This window comes from Pelobates fuscus, chromosome 1 (assembly GCF_036172605.1).
Source record: "Pelobates fuscus isolate aPelFus1 chromosome 1, aPelFus1.pri, whole genome shotgun sequence".
Classification (NCBI taxonomy): Eukaryota; Metazoa; Chordata; class Amphibia; order Anura; family Pelobatidae; genus Pelobates; species Pelobates fuscus.
Window position 1 is genome coordinate 94,834,724 of NC_086317.1, and position 15,825 is coordinate 94,850,548.

Consider the following 15,825-nt stretch of genomic DNA (forward strand, 5'->3'; position numbering starts at 1 on the left):
ATGATATAGAAACCCAGCCCACATAGTATCCTTTCAGAGGAACTTGGAGGTGGTGGTGTGGGCGGTATATTTTAAAACATTTAACCTGAGCCAATGGTATCAGGTTAAATTGTGCCAATTATGTGCTATATATTACGACAAGAAAATAAAAACACATGAACATACAAAAAAGTTCTCAGAAGCTCATGAATAGCAATAAACAATCAGGCGGTAAGTATACACAGAGGATTTAAGTAATAGAATCCCTGCTATGAAGCCGTTGGTTCCAAACTTCCATTTATAAATTATGGAGACCACTTTTCTCTTGGGTACATTCAATGCAGCCAAATGTTTTGCAGTCTATTCCAGATCTGTGTCTCGAAACAATATTGTCTCTGAGCTCTGTGGTCACTTTCATGGCTTGATTTCTGCTCTGATATGCATTTATAGCTGTGAGACCTTATACAGGCAGGGGAGTGCCTGTCCAAATCATGTCCAGTCAATTGAATTTGCCACAGACGGACTAATACTTATGTCAATGCGATATTTCAGTTTATTCTTTTCAATACGTATGCTAATTAAAAAAAAATAAAAAATCTGATTTTGCTTTGTCATTATGGGATGTCGAGTGTAGTTGGATGTGAACAAAATAATAATTTAAACAATTGTAGCATAAGGTTGTAACATAACAAACGTGAAAAAAATGAAGGGGTCTGAATACTTTTTAATTGCAATGCAGATTCACTAAGGGTCAGCTGCCCTCTCTCTGTCTTGTCCTTAGTGCCCCACCTATCTACCTGCTTAACTACTGTCCAAGTGCAGAAAGAGAAACCTTTTTGGAAGCAGTTTAATCTGGAAAGTGGAGTGAATTCTAAATGAATGATGCAGTCACGAGCATCATGCACCGTAAATAAAATGAGGAGGGAATGGGTGCTTCACATTACACACTCATTTCTTCCAAATGTTGTTAAATTCACAGCTGGAGCAAACCCTTTTAAAGGGTGAATGTTCAATAAAAGTGGTGCAGAAAGCATGTCCGACATTGAATGGTGCAATGGGTTTAATTCTATAAAAGCTGCACTAAAAGAAAGTTGAAAAGCTGCCAACTGATATGGTGTCATCAGCTGGAGAAGATGTATCCTTGTCTTTCTGCATTGTACCCTCCAAAATGGGGAACCGTTTAGAGACAGAAAAAGCTGCTAAATTGGTGTTCGGAATGTGACTGTTAAATATCCCATCTGAGTGTAACTAAGAGTAAACGGTCTCTCTGATTTCTCTATCGAGCATTAACCATATTTCATCATGCCATGTGTTGTATATTAATCTCCTAGTCCCAATATATGCACGATCTGTTTACAGAAATGTTTAAGAGCTTCATTAGTACCCAATGATGGCTTTAGCCAGTACTGAGAAATAGCCTTTACATATTATAAAGAATTGAACAGACTGGAGCAAGCAAAGCCAGTCGCTAGGCAACGCTAAATCCAGCTATGTAAACAATGCAAGTAATTGGCCGAGCACAGAGAACCTGCCGTTGTTTACATCTTAAGCCAGGTATAATGAGCATACACAGTATTCATCACATTGTATCAAGCTGGGTAACATTCCAGTTGCTCCAACAATTTAAGATATTTGAAGCAGACACTTTTATGAATAATTTGCGAAGCAATGTACAAGTAAAATAAGTGTTTTTGTTTTATTGGATATATACTATATGTAGATGATGAACAGAAAATTACTTTGGATAATCAGAGGAGCCAGATAAATACAGTTTATTCACATAGTTACAGAATGCCTTTGCATCAGTGCAAGTTTTGGGTTCCTGAGAGGCATCACAAGTTGTTTGAATAATGATTTTGAGGCTGGAAGACCATTTGTAACCCTTTGGGAAGGAAAGAAACACAAATAAATACAAATACAACTGTTCAAAATGCTGAACTATGCTCCATACAAGATACTGCAAACTTTTATTTATTTTATCCTTCCCTGGGCCTACAAGGGTTAAATTTAACTACCACCGTTTAATTCAGGTTTCAATACATGCCGTGGGCTTCCTTGAAGAACTCAAATTCCAGGATCATTCAATAATCATCAGGGATGCACCATTCTAATGTTTTAATGTTCTATAAACTATGTGATGAACTTATTCAGCACAATCTATTGATGGCATTGTGTCGTAATGTTAACACTACTATTAATTACTCCAGTCATTAACCTGTGAATGGCAAAATCTGATTTGTCAATCGTTTAAATAACTAGACACTCTATATAGCACTTACCAAAACTATTCTTTAACATTGTAAACATACTGTATGATAGAAATACAGATTTGTGTCCTTGCCATCAATATTTTGAGAACATGTTAAAGGAATACTATAGGGTCAGGAAAACAACCATGTATTCCTGACCCTATAGTGTTAAAACCACCATTTAGGTGGCTTGTCCCCCCTTTCCCCCTTAAAAGGTAATAAAAAAAAAAAAACTTACCTTATTTCCTGCCCCGATCCGCCTCCTTGGCTGACATCATCATATTTGATGATTTCAGCCAAACCAATGCTTTCCCATGGGGAAAGCATTGGATTGGCTGAAACTGGCAAGGAGGTGGGATGGGGTGGGTCCAAATGCTGGCCTGGCCAATCAGTACCTCCTCATAGAGATGCATTGAATGAATGCATCTCTATGACGAAAATACAGTGTCTCCATGTTGAATGTCTGTGCTGCACATTGTGTACTCTGAAAGGAAAGTGTTTACATTAAAAAGCCTGCAGGGAGTGACTATACCCACCAGAACAACTACATTAAGCTGTAGTTGTTCTGGTGACTATAGTGTCTCTTTAAGGCAACATAACTAAGAAGTCTAAAAAATTCTCTCTAGGCACTTTGAGAGCAATGCAGCAATAAATAAATTATACAATTTTTATAACAAACATACCCTAAAAATTGCATGGAGTATCTTTTGTATATATTCTAAGTTAGGACTTGCTTTTTATTTCTGTTGGGTTTATGTAAATGGAGAAACTAAACTAGCCATCACTGTGCAGAACCCAGACATATTCTCATGAGTCACAGGTCATGAAGAAAGTTCATGTCTAAGTACAGAACAGCAAGTTAATATTTATAAGTTGTGGTTAGACTAAAACATTCGGCAAGTATTTTTAGATATTTTAAATAAACCTTTGCACTTACTTCACATGTTGTTCTTAAACCATAATATCCCCTCCCCACCACTGATTCATTGTATATTCTCAATGGTTTTTTAAATGTTTTTAGATGAATGCCCAGAATGTTCATTGAGAATCAATCATTCTAATTTGTTCATTTCTTTTCTCTGTTTTATCCTATGGCAGATAAGCTACAACATAGATGGGTAAAACAGGATATTGCTGTTCTTTTAAGCCACCTCCCATCAATGTCAGGAACTGCAATTATAAACCTTGAACACAGACATAAGATGTGGTACAGTGTTCGGTTTAATATGTTTGTCAATCTCAGGGTCCCTGTTGCTATAATTTCATTCAACATTAAACAGCTTATTGATGTTTTTATGATAAATGAGAGAACCCAGCAGTGAATCCCCTCTGGAAGCTTTGACTGAGGAAGTATTATCCTATGCAGCAATGGGCAGCTGTGATTGGTTGAATAGTGTCAGCTGGGTGTTGTTAGCCTATCAGAGCTCCAACTTACTGTATGAAGGGGTATGAGTACAAGGAAGTGTATCATTTCTGCATTAGCCACACCTCTAGAAGGGGCCGGAGTGTGCATGGGCAGGGACCCTTAGTGATAAACTGCTCTAAAATGGTTTAACAATAAATGGAAGTGGGGACTCCAGGCACTATAATCAATTCAAAGAGGTGAAATTGCTATAGTGACTATAGTGACTATAGGCACTATAATCATTTAAGCCCCAATTTAATATTTTTGGATAATATTTTCAAATGATTCATATGATTCATATTTTCATATTTTGAAAAATATTTTAATATTTTTGGTATATGGATATATTTATAGATTATTTGATATTTTAAATATATATAATTTTATATAAAGTTTATCCAAAAATATTAAATAAAGGCCTTAATTGGTTATAGTGCCTGGAATCACATCGTTTAAGTCTTAAACCATTTTCACGAAATTTAACTCTGAATGAGGGTCATTGGCCTTTCACAGTCCAGCTACCTCTGGAAATATGGTTACGATGACACTTCCTTCTTGCCATACCAATTCATACAAGCTATGGGCACTGTGATAGGTTTATATCAGTCAGCTGACAATCTCAGCCACAGCTGCACTTTGCTGCTCAGGCCAATGTTCCCTGTTTGGGACTCTCAATTAGCATTAAACCATTAAAACCGATTTAATGCTGAGTGGAATGATGGCACCAGGGGACTAAAACACTCTAACCACTTCAATGAGATGAAGCAGATACATTGCCTACAGTGTTCCTTTCATACAGTGATATTTTGTCTTCCCCACATACGGATCAAAACATAGCATATAAATCTCAAAAGTTACAGACACACTTGCCAGTCTTTTTATGCTAACACAAAACATTTGTCAGATCCCTTGGAAATCATATGTACGTCATATACAGTAAAACAAAACAATATGTTCATATTTTTGGAATGACAGAAAGGGCGTAACAACTCTAGAACAGTGCTCTGTTAATGTAAATTACAATGAAGTCATTTATTCACAATTGACAAATCTGAACTTTTTTACATTTTAAAAGAATGTTAATATTTTAAACTAAAAACACTTGCATTATTGTACTTTTAATACTGAACAGAACAGAGCCCTTGTTATCTCTAACTAATGCAAACATTAGTAGGAACAAAACCTGGAAAAACATTCTAGTTTCCTTAATTTTGCATTTTGGCTGTCAATTCATCACACTCTTGTCTAGTGAAATTATGTCAGTATTTCTATTGACTGAACAGTGATAGTCAAAAATTAGATACTTCAGGAATTGTTGCGCAGAAAAACCATTAAGGGAACACTCCAAAAAATGCAAATCACTGTTTAGTAGCTATATCCCCAATGGATACATGTATGATTTTTTTTATGCATGTATACATTGGGGGTAAATCTTAAAATAGCTTACAAAAGCTGCAGGTATAAACTGCAGCCTTAGCAAGCCCTCCCTTTCCGTGCCAATTTTCATAGAAATGGTCACTTTTTATAAACTGGGCTTGCTGAAGTGCTTTTGGAGTATGGAGTGACCCATTAATAATAGTGCAACCCCCTGTACATTGATGGCGTTATTATCTAAATTGCTGGGCATTCCAAGTGAATTAAAATTACATTTTAATTTTTAGGTTAAAATAATCAAACTGTTAAAGTTTACTTGGAGAAAATTTCCTTGTTCAACTTCCGTGGCCTAAAATATTAAATTTACTCAGAATATTTGACATTTCACACTTCAGTAGATAAACTATGACTTTTCAGGATTTATTTAAAAATGAAAGCATTATTTTATTTAAAGAAGATTGTTAACTGGATAAGGAGTGCCTATATGTGCAACACATTATAGATCAATTAAAGGGCAGAAATCAGTTATACGCTTTGTATAAAGAAGACCGCTAATGAATCCTTACCTTGTTAATTAGACCCTTCAGATGAACCTTCCTTCTGTGACTTGTCCTCGGCTGAGGTGAGAACACTGCTCGCTGATTTATCTGAGGTCCCTTCCGACTTAAAACAAAAGACAAAGAACACAGAATTGTTAGTTTAAAGCATGACTATCAATCATACACTGTATTCCTTTAAGTGCCCTCTTCATGCACATTATACGTTATGGCTAGCTGTAAATAACAAAATGTCACCAGCAAATGTACAGAGGAAAATAGAATTAACATTACAGCTTAGACATATAAACTGCTAAAGTAAGTAATGATTCAGTAATGTGATTTGGGGGCTGCAAGAATATGTGTTCAACAAGTGAGCCATGATACAATGCCTAGAATAGAGTTTTGCTACAAAATCCTGTATGCAAAGGTCATTAAAATGAGCACAATAATCAACATAACCACGCCAGAGTAGCGATTATGGAGCAATTAGTCTATTTGCTCTTTCCTACATTTTTTCTCTGGGAGCAGGTTAACGCTGCGCTCTCAGCCTAACGCTGATCCAGCATGAATGGCAGTAATTTTGATCATGTGTATGTGTAAATTATGCATACCAAGGTAACTGAAGTAGAGGTCTATGGGTGCTGAGAAAAGGCTTGTTTTTTGTCAAACCACTCCCAAAAAGTCAAACGAAATTGTGAAATGGTGCCCAGACATTGCATCATCAACACAATACTTAACCGCTTAAATATCCAAATCGAGTATAAACATTTTTATTTTCATATATTTTGTAGTATGAAATCTAGTCCATAAAGCCTCTTTAATCCTAATTTATATTCTAGTTATGATTACCAGCCTGTTTAAGAACATATTTTGCTGCCAGAAGTCACTGAAATAATGGCTGTAAGTTTGCTGAAAACTAAAGCTCACCCCCTGCTTCCAAACAGTACAGAAGGTTTCATTGGGTGATAGCATTCCTGAAGTCAGGAGCAGGAAGCAGTGAATGGATTACCATTTCACTGTCATCCAGAGGTTAATAAAGATTGATATAGCAGTTTAAATAACTATTTAGCAATATATGATTTAACTGTGTGTTCATTGTGCTCAAATGCAGACATGTCTGTACATTCTGTTGCCATTTGTAGTAACATTGCTAGTAATTTCTTAAGGGTCATTGCAAATATCTATAAGCAAGGTATTTGACTACTTTATATATTTTTGTCACACCTACTCAATGTGAGAAGAATTGCAATGTGGGGGTACGAACATTTTAGACTGTGTGTAATATTACAAGATAGAGGATGAGAGAGAATGAATAAATAAGTGAAAAAGTATTGTGTAGATTTACATCATTTGAACTTCGATATTTTTGCAAGCAATCCCTTGCTTCAAATAAATGTACTAATATTTTTTCTGTCAATCAAAAAGTGCTCAGTAGTGAATGGGTTAATGAGGCTCTCTGGGATGGCAGGGTATTATGGGAAATGTAATCCACAACAGCAGCGTCCAATTATAACCTTCACTAAGTTAATGTACAGATCCACTAGTTTTTATGGCAAAGAAAACTCTCCTAGTTCACTGCTTTGTAAATCTCAGAGCAGGTGACATGCATTCATAATTAAATTTTAGCGATTTGGATTTATTAGCTAAAATTGGGTTTTGAATGGATGTTAAACCCCTGCTCTTCAATTACAGGTATGCCACAAGTAGGCATAATGCCGATGGACTTTGATCATATTGTTTGTTGTGGTTATTTCTCAATTTGAAAATAATCTTATATTCCTATGCTAACCTGCAGCACAGATGTTTATTGTATCTTCTTTTCCCTGACTCAGACACCATTGCTTACTCTAAGAAGTGGAATCATCGATTATACATGTATTCAAAAGCACTGGTCCCAATATGAAAGCAGAATGTAGAAAATAAATAGATTCATATGTTTAATCTGTTATATTTTTTAATCATATAGGATAAGTATAGTTCTATCTGGTGAGCTTTTTTTTTGTTGCTACAATAATAAAGTCTTATTCCCTGGTACACAGTCCATGGCATTTGAAGGAGAGGAGGAAAACGCCTCATACCAATCCTCTGAGCAATCATTTCACTCAGCGTGAGGATGTAATAAAGAAGTATGGGAACTAGAGCTCTGAATGGGATCCTTTGAAACACGAATGCCTTGTATAAAGAGTTGATGAATATTGCAAAAGGAAAAGAATACACTACTAGCTAGTACTAGAATACACTATTAGCTCTAGTAAGATTCCCTTACCAAATTAAAATGTAAAAGGAAGTCAAGTCCAGCTATTTTTACACACATTTTTGCTGCTTCGCCATTGCATAATGCACAATTATATTCTGTTAGCAAAAAGCGTAGATTTTATACAGTTGAGAAGTATCTGAGGTTCACAGTTGGTTTTCTACCTGGGGTGACCAGGACATTGATCCCCTCTTGTCAGAAAACTACCCCCTTGATGCTAGGTCAATTATACAGCTGGTAATGAAACATAGGAGTTATGGTTTGCCAGCGGCTGGGGATCTACCCTAGAATTAGAAAGTTGATAACAATAATAGATGTGGGTTCGAGACCAGATAACAGGTGATGCAAGTTTATGATGATAGGTGTAGGAATGAGTGGGGTCACAGAGTGCCGCATTTGCAAAAGAAAAATGTCTGATTTTAGAAGGACTCTAAACCCTGCAGTTATCCCCTAGTTTTTGTTTCTGCCATGTAACACTCAGTACTTTTATTTCTCACAGACACTAAAATCCCTGTTTATTCTCTGACTGCACTAGAATTTACCTAACCTTGATATCGCAAAGGCACATACGTAGACATGCATATAAAATCTGCTTCCTTTTAGAATGAATCCCTAATGAATTGATCTCTAGAAATACACTATGATGTTGAAAAGGGACAACAGTACAGTTTTTATAATGTTTGATTTTTATTCACACTTCGTTAATGTTTTTTTTATATTGGGGTGCATACAGAAATAAACAAGGTAGTGGTAATATAACTAGTAGTAATAGTGAAAATAGTGATTTCTGAGTACCCGAGGCAGAATAACAGTAGTTCAGTATAGACAGCATAGGACTGCAAAGGGAAAAATAAATCATAAATTGATCCATTTAGCCCTGTATGGTAGGTGACTGCATTGAATACTGGGATTCCAAACTTTAGGTAGTTATATCAGTTGTGAGGGACAAACAGGCCCAGGGGATCCAGGTAAGTGTCAAACTGGTACCAGAATACTCATGTTACCATAACCACTAAACAAGCTACACTGGTTAAAATACTTAGAGTGCAAGTTTAATATTTTCACAATAAAAGGTGTATTTTTTTTTAAGCCCTCTCTGAGCAATATTGGAATGTGTTCTTTAAATACATAAAATAAAGCAGATATGAGAAAATAATTCCTTGAATTAAACAGAAGTAGTTTTATCAGATAAGGAATGAATTTGACTTTCTGCTTACAGTCTCATTCTAATCAGACTCATATTTTGTATCTGATTACTACCACACATCCTAATTCCGCTACTGTGTCAAATGAAATCCTTGGCTCCACTGTATATTTGATTCATGTCATAAATTGAATTGAAGACTCTTCCACACTGTAAAGTATTTAATACATTTCATTATATTATATGCACAGGAAACAAGGGCACGGATTGACACACAGTGGAATTTGGAAGATTAAAGAACAGCCAGTAAAAATTAGCTAGTTTAATGCATAAGCAAATTTTATGTTTCCGTAGAAATAAAATATAGCTATTAATTTGTATTGTGAACGCTGAATCAAAGTACAGTGAATCAGTCTTGTGACCTCTTTCAAGTATATACATGTTTACTTTATGGGAACTTTACCTCAGGCAACCTGTAACCTTGTCTGTTCAATTACAGAAATAGTTTGTGGGTTTTAAAAAAGACATGTTACTGTTTTGGTGTGACTAAATGGCTTTAGAGTGTCGTTCCAAGCCCCCACAGCCACATAAAGTACCAGGAAATGTTCATTTCTATAGGAAACACGTTCTTATAGAGGTGGTCAAGTTCTTAAAAACACCTGGCCTGGAGGAGTTTACACAATTAGGATCAAGGGACTTGTGTAATTTGAGAAGGGGTGTACCCTCTGTCATCTTCCATGACTGCCATAAAGTGCTCATCCACTCTCTAAATCTAATTAGGGGATAATACAGTGGTTGGGGTGCTGGAGATATGAGAGCCGACAGGGCTTTCTGGCCTGATATATTTCCCCCAGTTTTTCCATTCCTCTGTATGTCAATATGGTAAAAAGCCATGCACTTACATTGCTGTGGAGGGGGTCAGAATTTTCCATACACAGTAGATGACCTGAACCATCCCCACCTGCGTTCAGGAAAATCAACACTATCCCGCATAATACTTCCCCTATCCCCCACACTAAAGAGTCAATCCCCCACAATATGGGCCCTGTCCCCATATTAAAGAATCAATCTGCAACAATACGGCCCCTGCCCCATCACAATAAAGCCCTAACCCCCACAATACTGCCCCTATTCCACCCTCGCTAAAATCCCTATCCCTCCCACAATACTGCCTGTATTCACCGATACTACTACTAAAGCCCCTGTCCCACACACAGAGTAATGCCCCTATCAGCCTACTAAAGTCCTATTGCACAGCGCTCCATAATTTCTTGGTGCTATATATATTATAATAATAAAGTCCCTATCCCACACAATTCTGCCCCTATCACCCACACTAAAGCACAGTGACACAGAAAGGGGCTGGTGGCAACTAAGAGACACGGTGGACATAATATACTAAAGGGGGTGTAACACACAGAGGGATAACATATTCAAAAGGGAAAAAGTAACACTAAAGGGAATAAGAAATTCAAAAGAGGGGTTATGAGGCACACAGGTGAAGATACATTTTTTGAGGGGCGTCAAAATGCATATTTGCCTGTGTAGCCAAAAATCATTGCACCGGCCCTGAATACAACACTAGATTAACTTCCAGCAGGCAAACTAGGTTAACAACATTGGAGAAAAGGTTACCTTTACGCTTTCCTTTTTCCCAGACTTCTTCTTTTTCCCGCCATCCTTCCACAACGATTCCAGGTTTACATATGCTTGCAGGCCTCTGTCATACAGCGCTGTTCCAGTACCCTGCAGATTAATCAAGCCATAAGATATTATTATATACACTAAAGATAATGTTTTGTTGCAAAAAAAGAAAAGAAAATAGGAAAGTACAATTTAAAGCGGAAAATAACAAGAACTACAAATTTAAATGGGTTCTAATGCATCCCTTAACATTTTCATGGTTATACACAAAAATGGGAAATTTTATATTTAAATTTAAGACGAAAACAGCTGAAGTGGAAAAATTCTTCCAGGTCAGCAACTTTGGCCTTAAATATGAAATTCACATTTAATTTTTACTTTAGTAAATAACGCTGTTTGACTTTATTGTGCAAAACGTACTCACATACCCACTAAAACTTTTATAATAGCATATGACAAATAAGTGGAACTGTCACTAGTGCACCACCTGATCGCAAGAAAAAAATGTATCTGTAGGTTGTGCTCGAGTTTTCTTATTCTCAACTATATTCCATTTTACTTTACACTGTATGGCTATCTTACCACTGCTGCACTGCTTCCTCAGTAAATAATACGATTTACTGATGGAATGGGGAAAACACTTTAATAAAATGACTCTTAAAGGGGCACTATAGTGCTAGTAATACAAATGTGTTCCTAACGTTATAGGTTAACCCTGCAATGTTTTCAGTTGCAGTGTTAAAACGACAGAAGCATAGCACCCAGTCCACTTCAATAAAGTGGTCTGGGTGCCTATATTGTCCCTTTAAAGTACTTACCAAGCAATCTGTAGTTAGAAAACCAGCATCTGTTCATGGGAGAAACCTTGCACCACCATGAACTAACTGGGGGTATTAAAAGGCATACAATATAAATTCTATGCATTAGTGCCCTGATAAAAATGGGACTGTGACATCAGGACTACTAAAGGGAGTCTATCTGAATGTAAAATTATGACTATGGCTAGAATTATTGTCTGAATCCATTGGCATACCATACAAAGTGCAAAAAAAAAAAAAAGGACCAAACCGTGATATTTTTGATACACCAGAAAAATGCTTGCCACGCTGCAGATACTTATCGAAGTGATCAAAGATGCTGTCTATGCCAGGTCTATTACTGTGTCAAATGCTTGTTCAAAATACCATTTATGTCCTGTTTGATGTCTGTATATTCCCAACTAGAAAATGGGGTGGAAAACGTAATCAAATGACTTCTAAAATGTAGTAAAAAATAGAAGTGTCACTTTGTGTTAAATGGATTTTATTGGTAACCTCACATTCAACCGTCTTCCTATGCGGAGGAAGCAAAATATTTTGCAAACAAATTATGAAAGACTATGAAGTACTAAACCAAAACCGTTGCATGCTTGATTAACAAATAACAAATGTGTTGGCTACTGCCAACCTCAAGAATATAAAATAACATACATATTTGTATATGTATTATACATATTTGGTGCTCTCTGATAAAATGTAATTTTTTCTCCATACCAGCTCTGCTCCACCAATCATTGACCACACTGCCTCTCTAGTCCTAGTTGCCTGAATGAGGCCTCTGGGTGATAGATTATTAATCAGGAAATGTAACCAGTTTGTATTTTGTAATGTGTCTGACGGGAGGGGAATCAAGCCAGACGAGCATGCAAAGCAATAGCTGAACAAACTAAGCAAAGAGGACATTAGTGTGATGAAGAATAATGAAGTACAGGAAACAAATTACTCTGCACTCAGGTTCCACGAAGCTACCCGGCCATCCACTGTAGATGGTGGATGGCCAGATACATGATCAAGGCTCCATGGAGCCAAAACGTTGCATATTATTTAGGGGGTAGCTGACCCTCCAATAAACACACCATCAATACCGGTCTGTGAGTGTCACCTGTATTTCCAGCTTTCAAAGAATAATCAAGTGTCATTTTGACTTTGGAAAGAAATTTCAAACACTTGCTGATTGCTCAAAACAATCTGTGCGCTTTAATTTTCAATTGTTAGTGTTGCTTTTAAAGAATATTGTTAGTGTGGAATTATTTATACTGCTGCAAAGACATAATATTGATATTTGGTTTTTTTTTAATTAGAATATATGAGGCTGAACAAACGCATGTTTTACAATCATTATAAATAGCTTGTAAAATGTGTTTTGCACTGAGAGACATTTCTTTAGTACAAATGCCACAGCTTTATCAGATTTTGGCATTGATTCAAAATAATGCTAAATTGAAAGTCAATTAAGCCGAGCACGAACAAAATACCACTGTGAACAAATGCTGATGTGTTCTAGCAATGCCAACAATTAGTATTTTGTCTGTTATGGGGTACAGTATACAAAGTCTTCTTCATTCAAAATCAATAGGAAGTAAAAAAATAAACAAAAAACACTTCGAGCTGAATTAAGCAATATATTAATCATTCCGTGTCTCTGTCTAATTATTTCAATAATGTGCGAAAAGTATTTATTTACAATGTGGTTGATTACATTTTGATGTTTATTTACAGAGCGAATAAAGGGGTGATTGTGTTTGGTTGTTTTATTGGATTTTTTTATATATAGTTTTCAGTATATTTAGTAATATTAAAATGTTTCATAGTTACATAGTAATCTTGAAAAAAGACTCTTATCCATCGAGCTCAACTATTAAAACATGTAATTTTATTTGGTTAATACAAAAGAAGGAAAAAAACAACAACAAAAAAACACCTTCTTGATTCCATAAGGACAATCAGATATCTCCTTGGATCAGAAATCCACATACATGCTCATAGTATCCTTGAATATTCTGGTTTTAAAAAAACAAACATCCAAGCCTTTTTAAAAATATCTACCTATAAGCGAAAACTCCTTTCTTCCAGTCTCAATTGGTGGCCTAGCCTCTTGCCTGTTGTATATTGCTGCTAACAAATATGCTAGCACATAGCAGTTTGTACTGTCCCTGTGTATACCTGTACAGTGCTATCATGTCTCATCCCAGATGCCTTTTTTCAAAAGAAAACAAATGCAGTTTTTCCTAGACTTTCTTGATAACTAATGTATTTCATCCCCCATTATATTTTGCAGCTCACCTCTTTTTCTTATTCAGCAATATTAAAAAAAAAAACAAAAAAAACTAGTGCTCAAAACTGCATATCAAGACAATTGATCTGGTAACTGTATAATTGAGTCTAAATTATTCTTTAGAGATGCCTAGAATGTTATTCATTGCCACATATTTTGTTTTCAATAGCAGAATATCCACAGCATGAGGCATTGACACTACAGTGTCAGGAATCTAAACATGTAGTCCTGACACAACAGTTATGAAGTTGCTGTTTAGATGACATGCCCACTCTAATCTCAGTAAGAAGTAGATTTTACTTACCTTTTCCATGCCGCTATCTTTGCGACTGGCTCCACCTGGCTAAATCTACATGGCTGAGATCATCAAACTTGATGATCTCAGCCTATCCAGTGCTTTCCCGTAGGAAGGAATTGGGAGGTTAATGCATATGTAAGACAAAACGCCTCACTGGCCAAGCAACATCTCCTCATAGAGATGCATTGAATCCAATGCATCTCTATGGGGAGCATTTAGCATCTCCATGCAGAGCGTAGTGACGCTGAACGCCAGTGCAGCACTGGACCAGGAAGCACCTCTAGTGGCTGTCTGAGTGACTACAACTAGAGGTGTTACTGGGCACTAATGTACACATTGCATTTTCTCTAACAAGGCAATGTGGACTTGAAAAGCCTGCAGGGACAGGCTATAGAAACCTGACCCACTTCAATAAGCTGTAATGGCTCTGATGACTAAAGTGTCCCTTTAGATGTGTGAATGCACACCGATGCACATGTGTAGAGCGTCAAATTGTGTGCAGGGTTAAAAATAATTCTGGAGGGTCAGTGTGCGTGCTCCTCAAGTAGAAAGCTGTGCTTGCAAACCGAAAGCTGATGACATAATCAATAATGTCTAATTGGCATCTTCAGAATATATGTGGGAGAATATGTGACTTTGATGTAATTGGCATAACTGCTTTTAATGATGGAACATGCTGTATATGTATATATATATATATATATAAATATATATATATAAAGGAGTATGGTGTCAGTAGTGATATGAGATGGTAGGGCAGGTAAAGTGATATCATGCCACTAGCCCCCACTCTGTATCTCATTTATTTAGCCCATGCTCCCTACACAGCTCTGTGTAGATGCACTGCTTACTGCTTGTATGTATTCTAGTCCTAGACCCTCCAGGAACCAGAAACTTGCTGCTGACTTCCCCCTACCTGGTATACACCAGTCATTGAAATAATACAGCTGCTTCTGATTATCAATGAGAAAGTGTGTGAGAGGTGAATATACACTTGACAATGGTGAGTGGGCGAGTAGAGAACTGAGCCCTGATTTACATCTCTATGCTGCTCATTGAGGATTGAAGAAAGACCTTTTATGAGCATTTTACGCATTCCTGTAAATGGGAAACAGCCGTAAAATGTGTACATGTGGACTCCACAATACAAGATAAATGTCATATTTTGAACTAAAGCAGATGTAACAATAAACGTCACACCCTAATGATTTTAAGGTGCAATAGAGGAAGATATTGTTTTCCATAGAATGGTTGACTTTACACCAAATTTTTCATAACAGAATTGTTGTTCTCAAAACACTATTTTACCCTTTTAATCCAGAAACCTGCATTTCTGTGTTCATTCAGTACTGACAAGTTAGATCTCCAGTGTTCATTAAATACTACATTTCTTTGAGGGGACAGCAAATCAGCTATTGTTAAACCATTATGAGCTGCAGGAGGCATTGAAGCGTGGACTGCAGAGGCGAATAAAGCTGGGGAAGGTTCCCAGCAGTACATGTCAATATGTATGGCACAAGTATATTTCCATTTATTTTGGTGTCCAACTTGTAATGCTTATGCTGAATGTCCACAACTTATGGTTAGTGAATAAGCCTGATAGTTTGCCCAGGACACCATTTTTTCCTGAAAGTCATATCAGTTAGATTTCACACTGACTTCAACTGTCTGAGAAATGTGTTAAGAGTTTTGCAGACTAAACAGACTGGTGGTGTAGCTCATTTATTTTGATCACTTTGTGCTTCCGGTTTAGAAAGAACTTTCTGTACTGCACAGGGCATCTCACACTGTGTGTTGGTGTCCTTTATTCTCATTTGTCATGATAAAAATATCTAGAGGAACGCTT

At 36.6% G+C, this 15,825-nt stretch overlaps 1 protein-coding gene across 2 annotated transcripts in view; it reads right to left on the reverse strand.

The window, feature by feature from the left end:
* Positions 1-1,650: 1,650 nt before the first annotated feature.
* The window catches only part of APOO (apolipoprotein O), a 94,149-nt gene continuing 79,974 nt past the window's right edge, over positions 1,651-15,825 (reverse strand). Inside the window, exons 7-9 of one of the 2 annotated variants that reach the window (XM_063450096.1) lie at positions 10,592-10,690; positions 5,574-5,670; positions 1,651-1,861 (exon numbers count right to left, since the gene is read on the reverse strand). In XM_063450096.1, the coding sequence (XP_063306166.1) occupies positions 5,578-5,670; positions 10,592-10,690 (192 nt within the window). In that variant the 3' untranslated portion in view covers positions 1,651-1,861; positions 5,574-5,577. Of the gene's footprint in view, positions 1,862-5,573; positions 5,671-10,579; positions 10,691-15,825 lie in introns of both variants that reach the window. The other variant, XM_063450095.1, reaches the window with a different exon arrangement.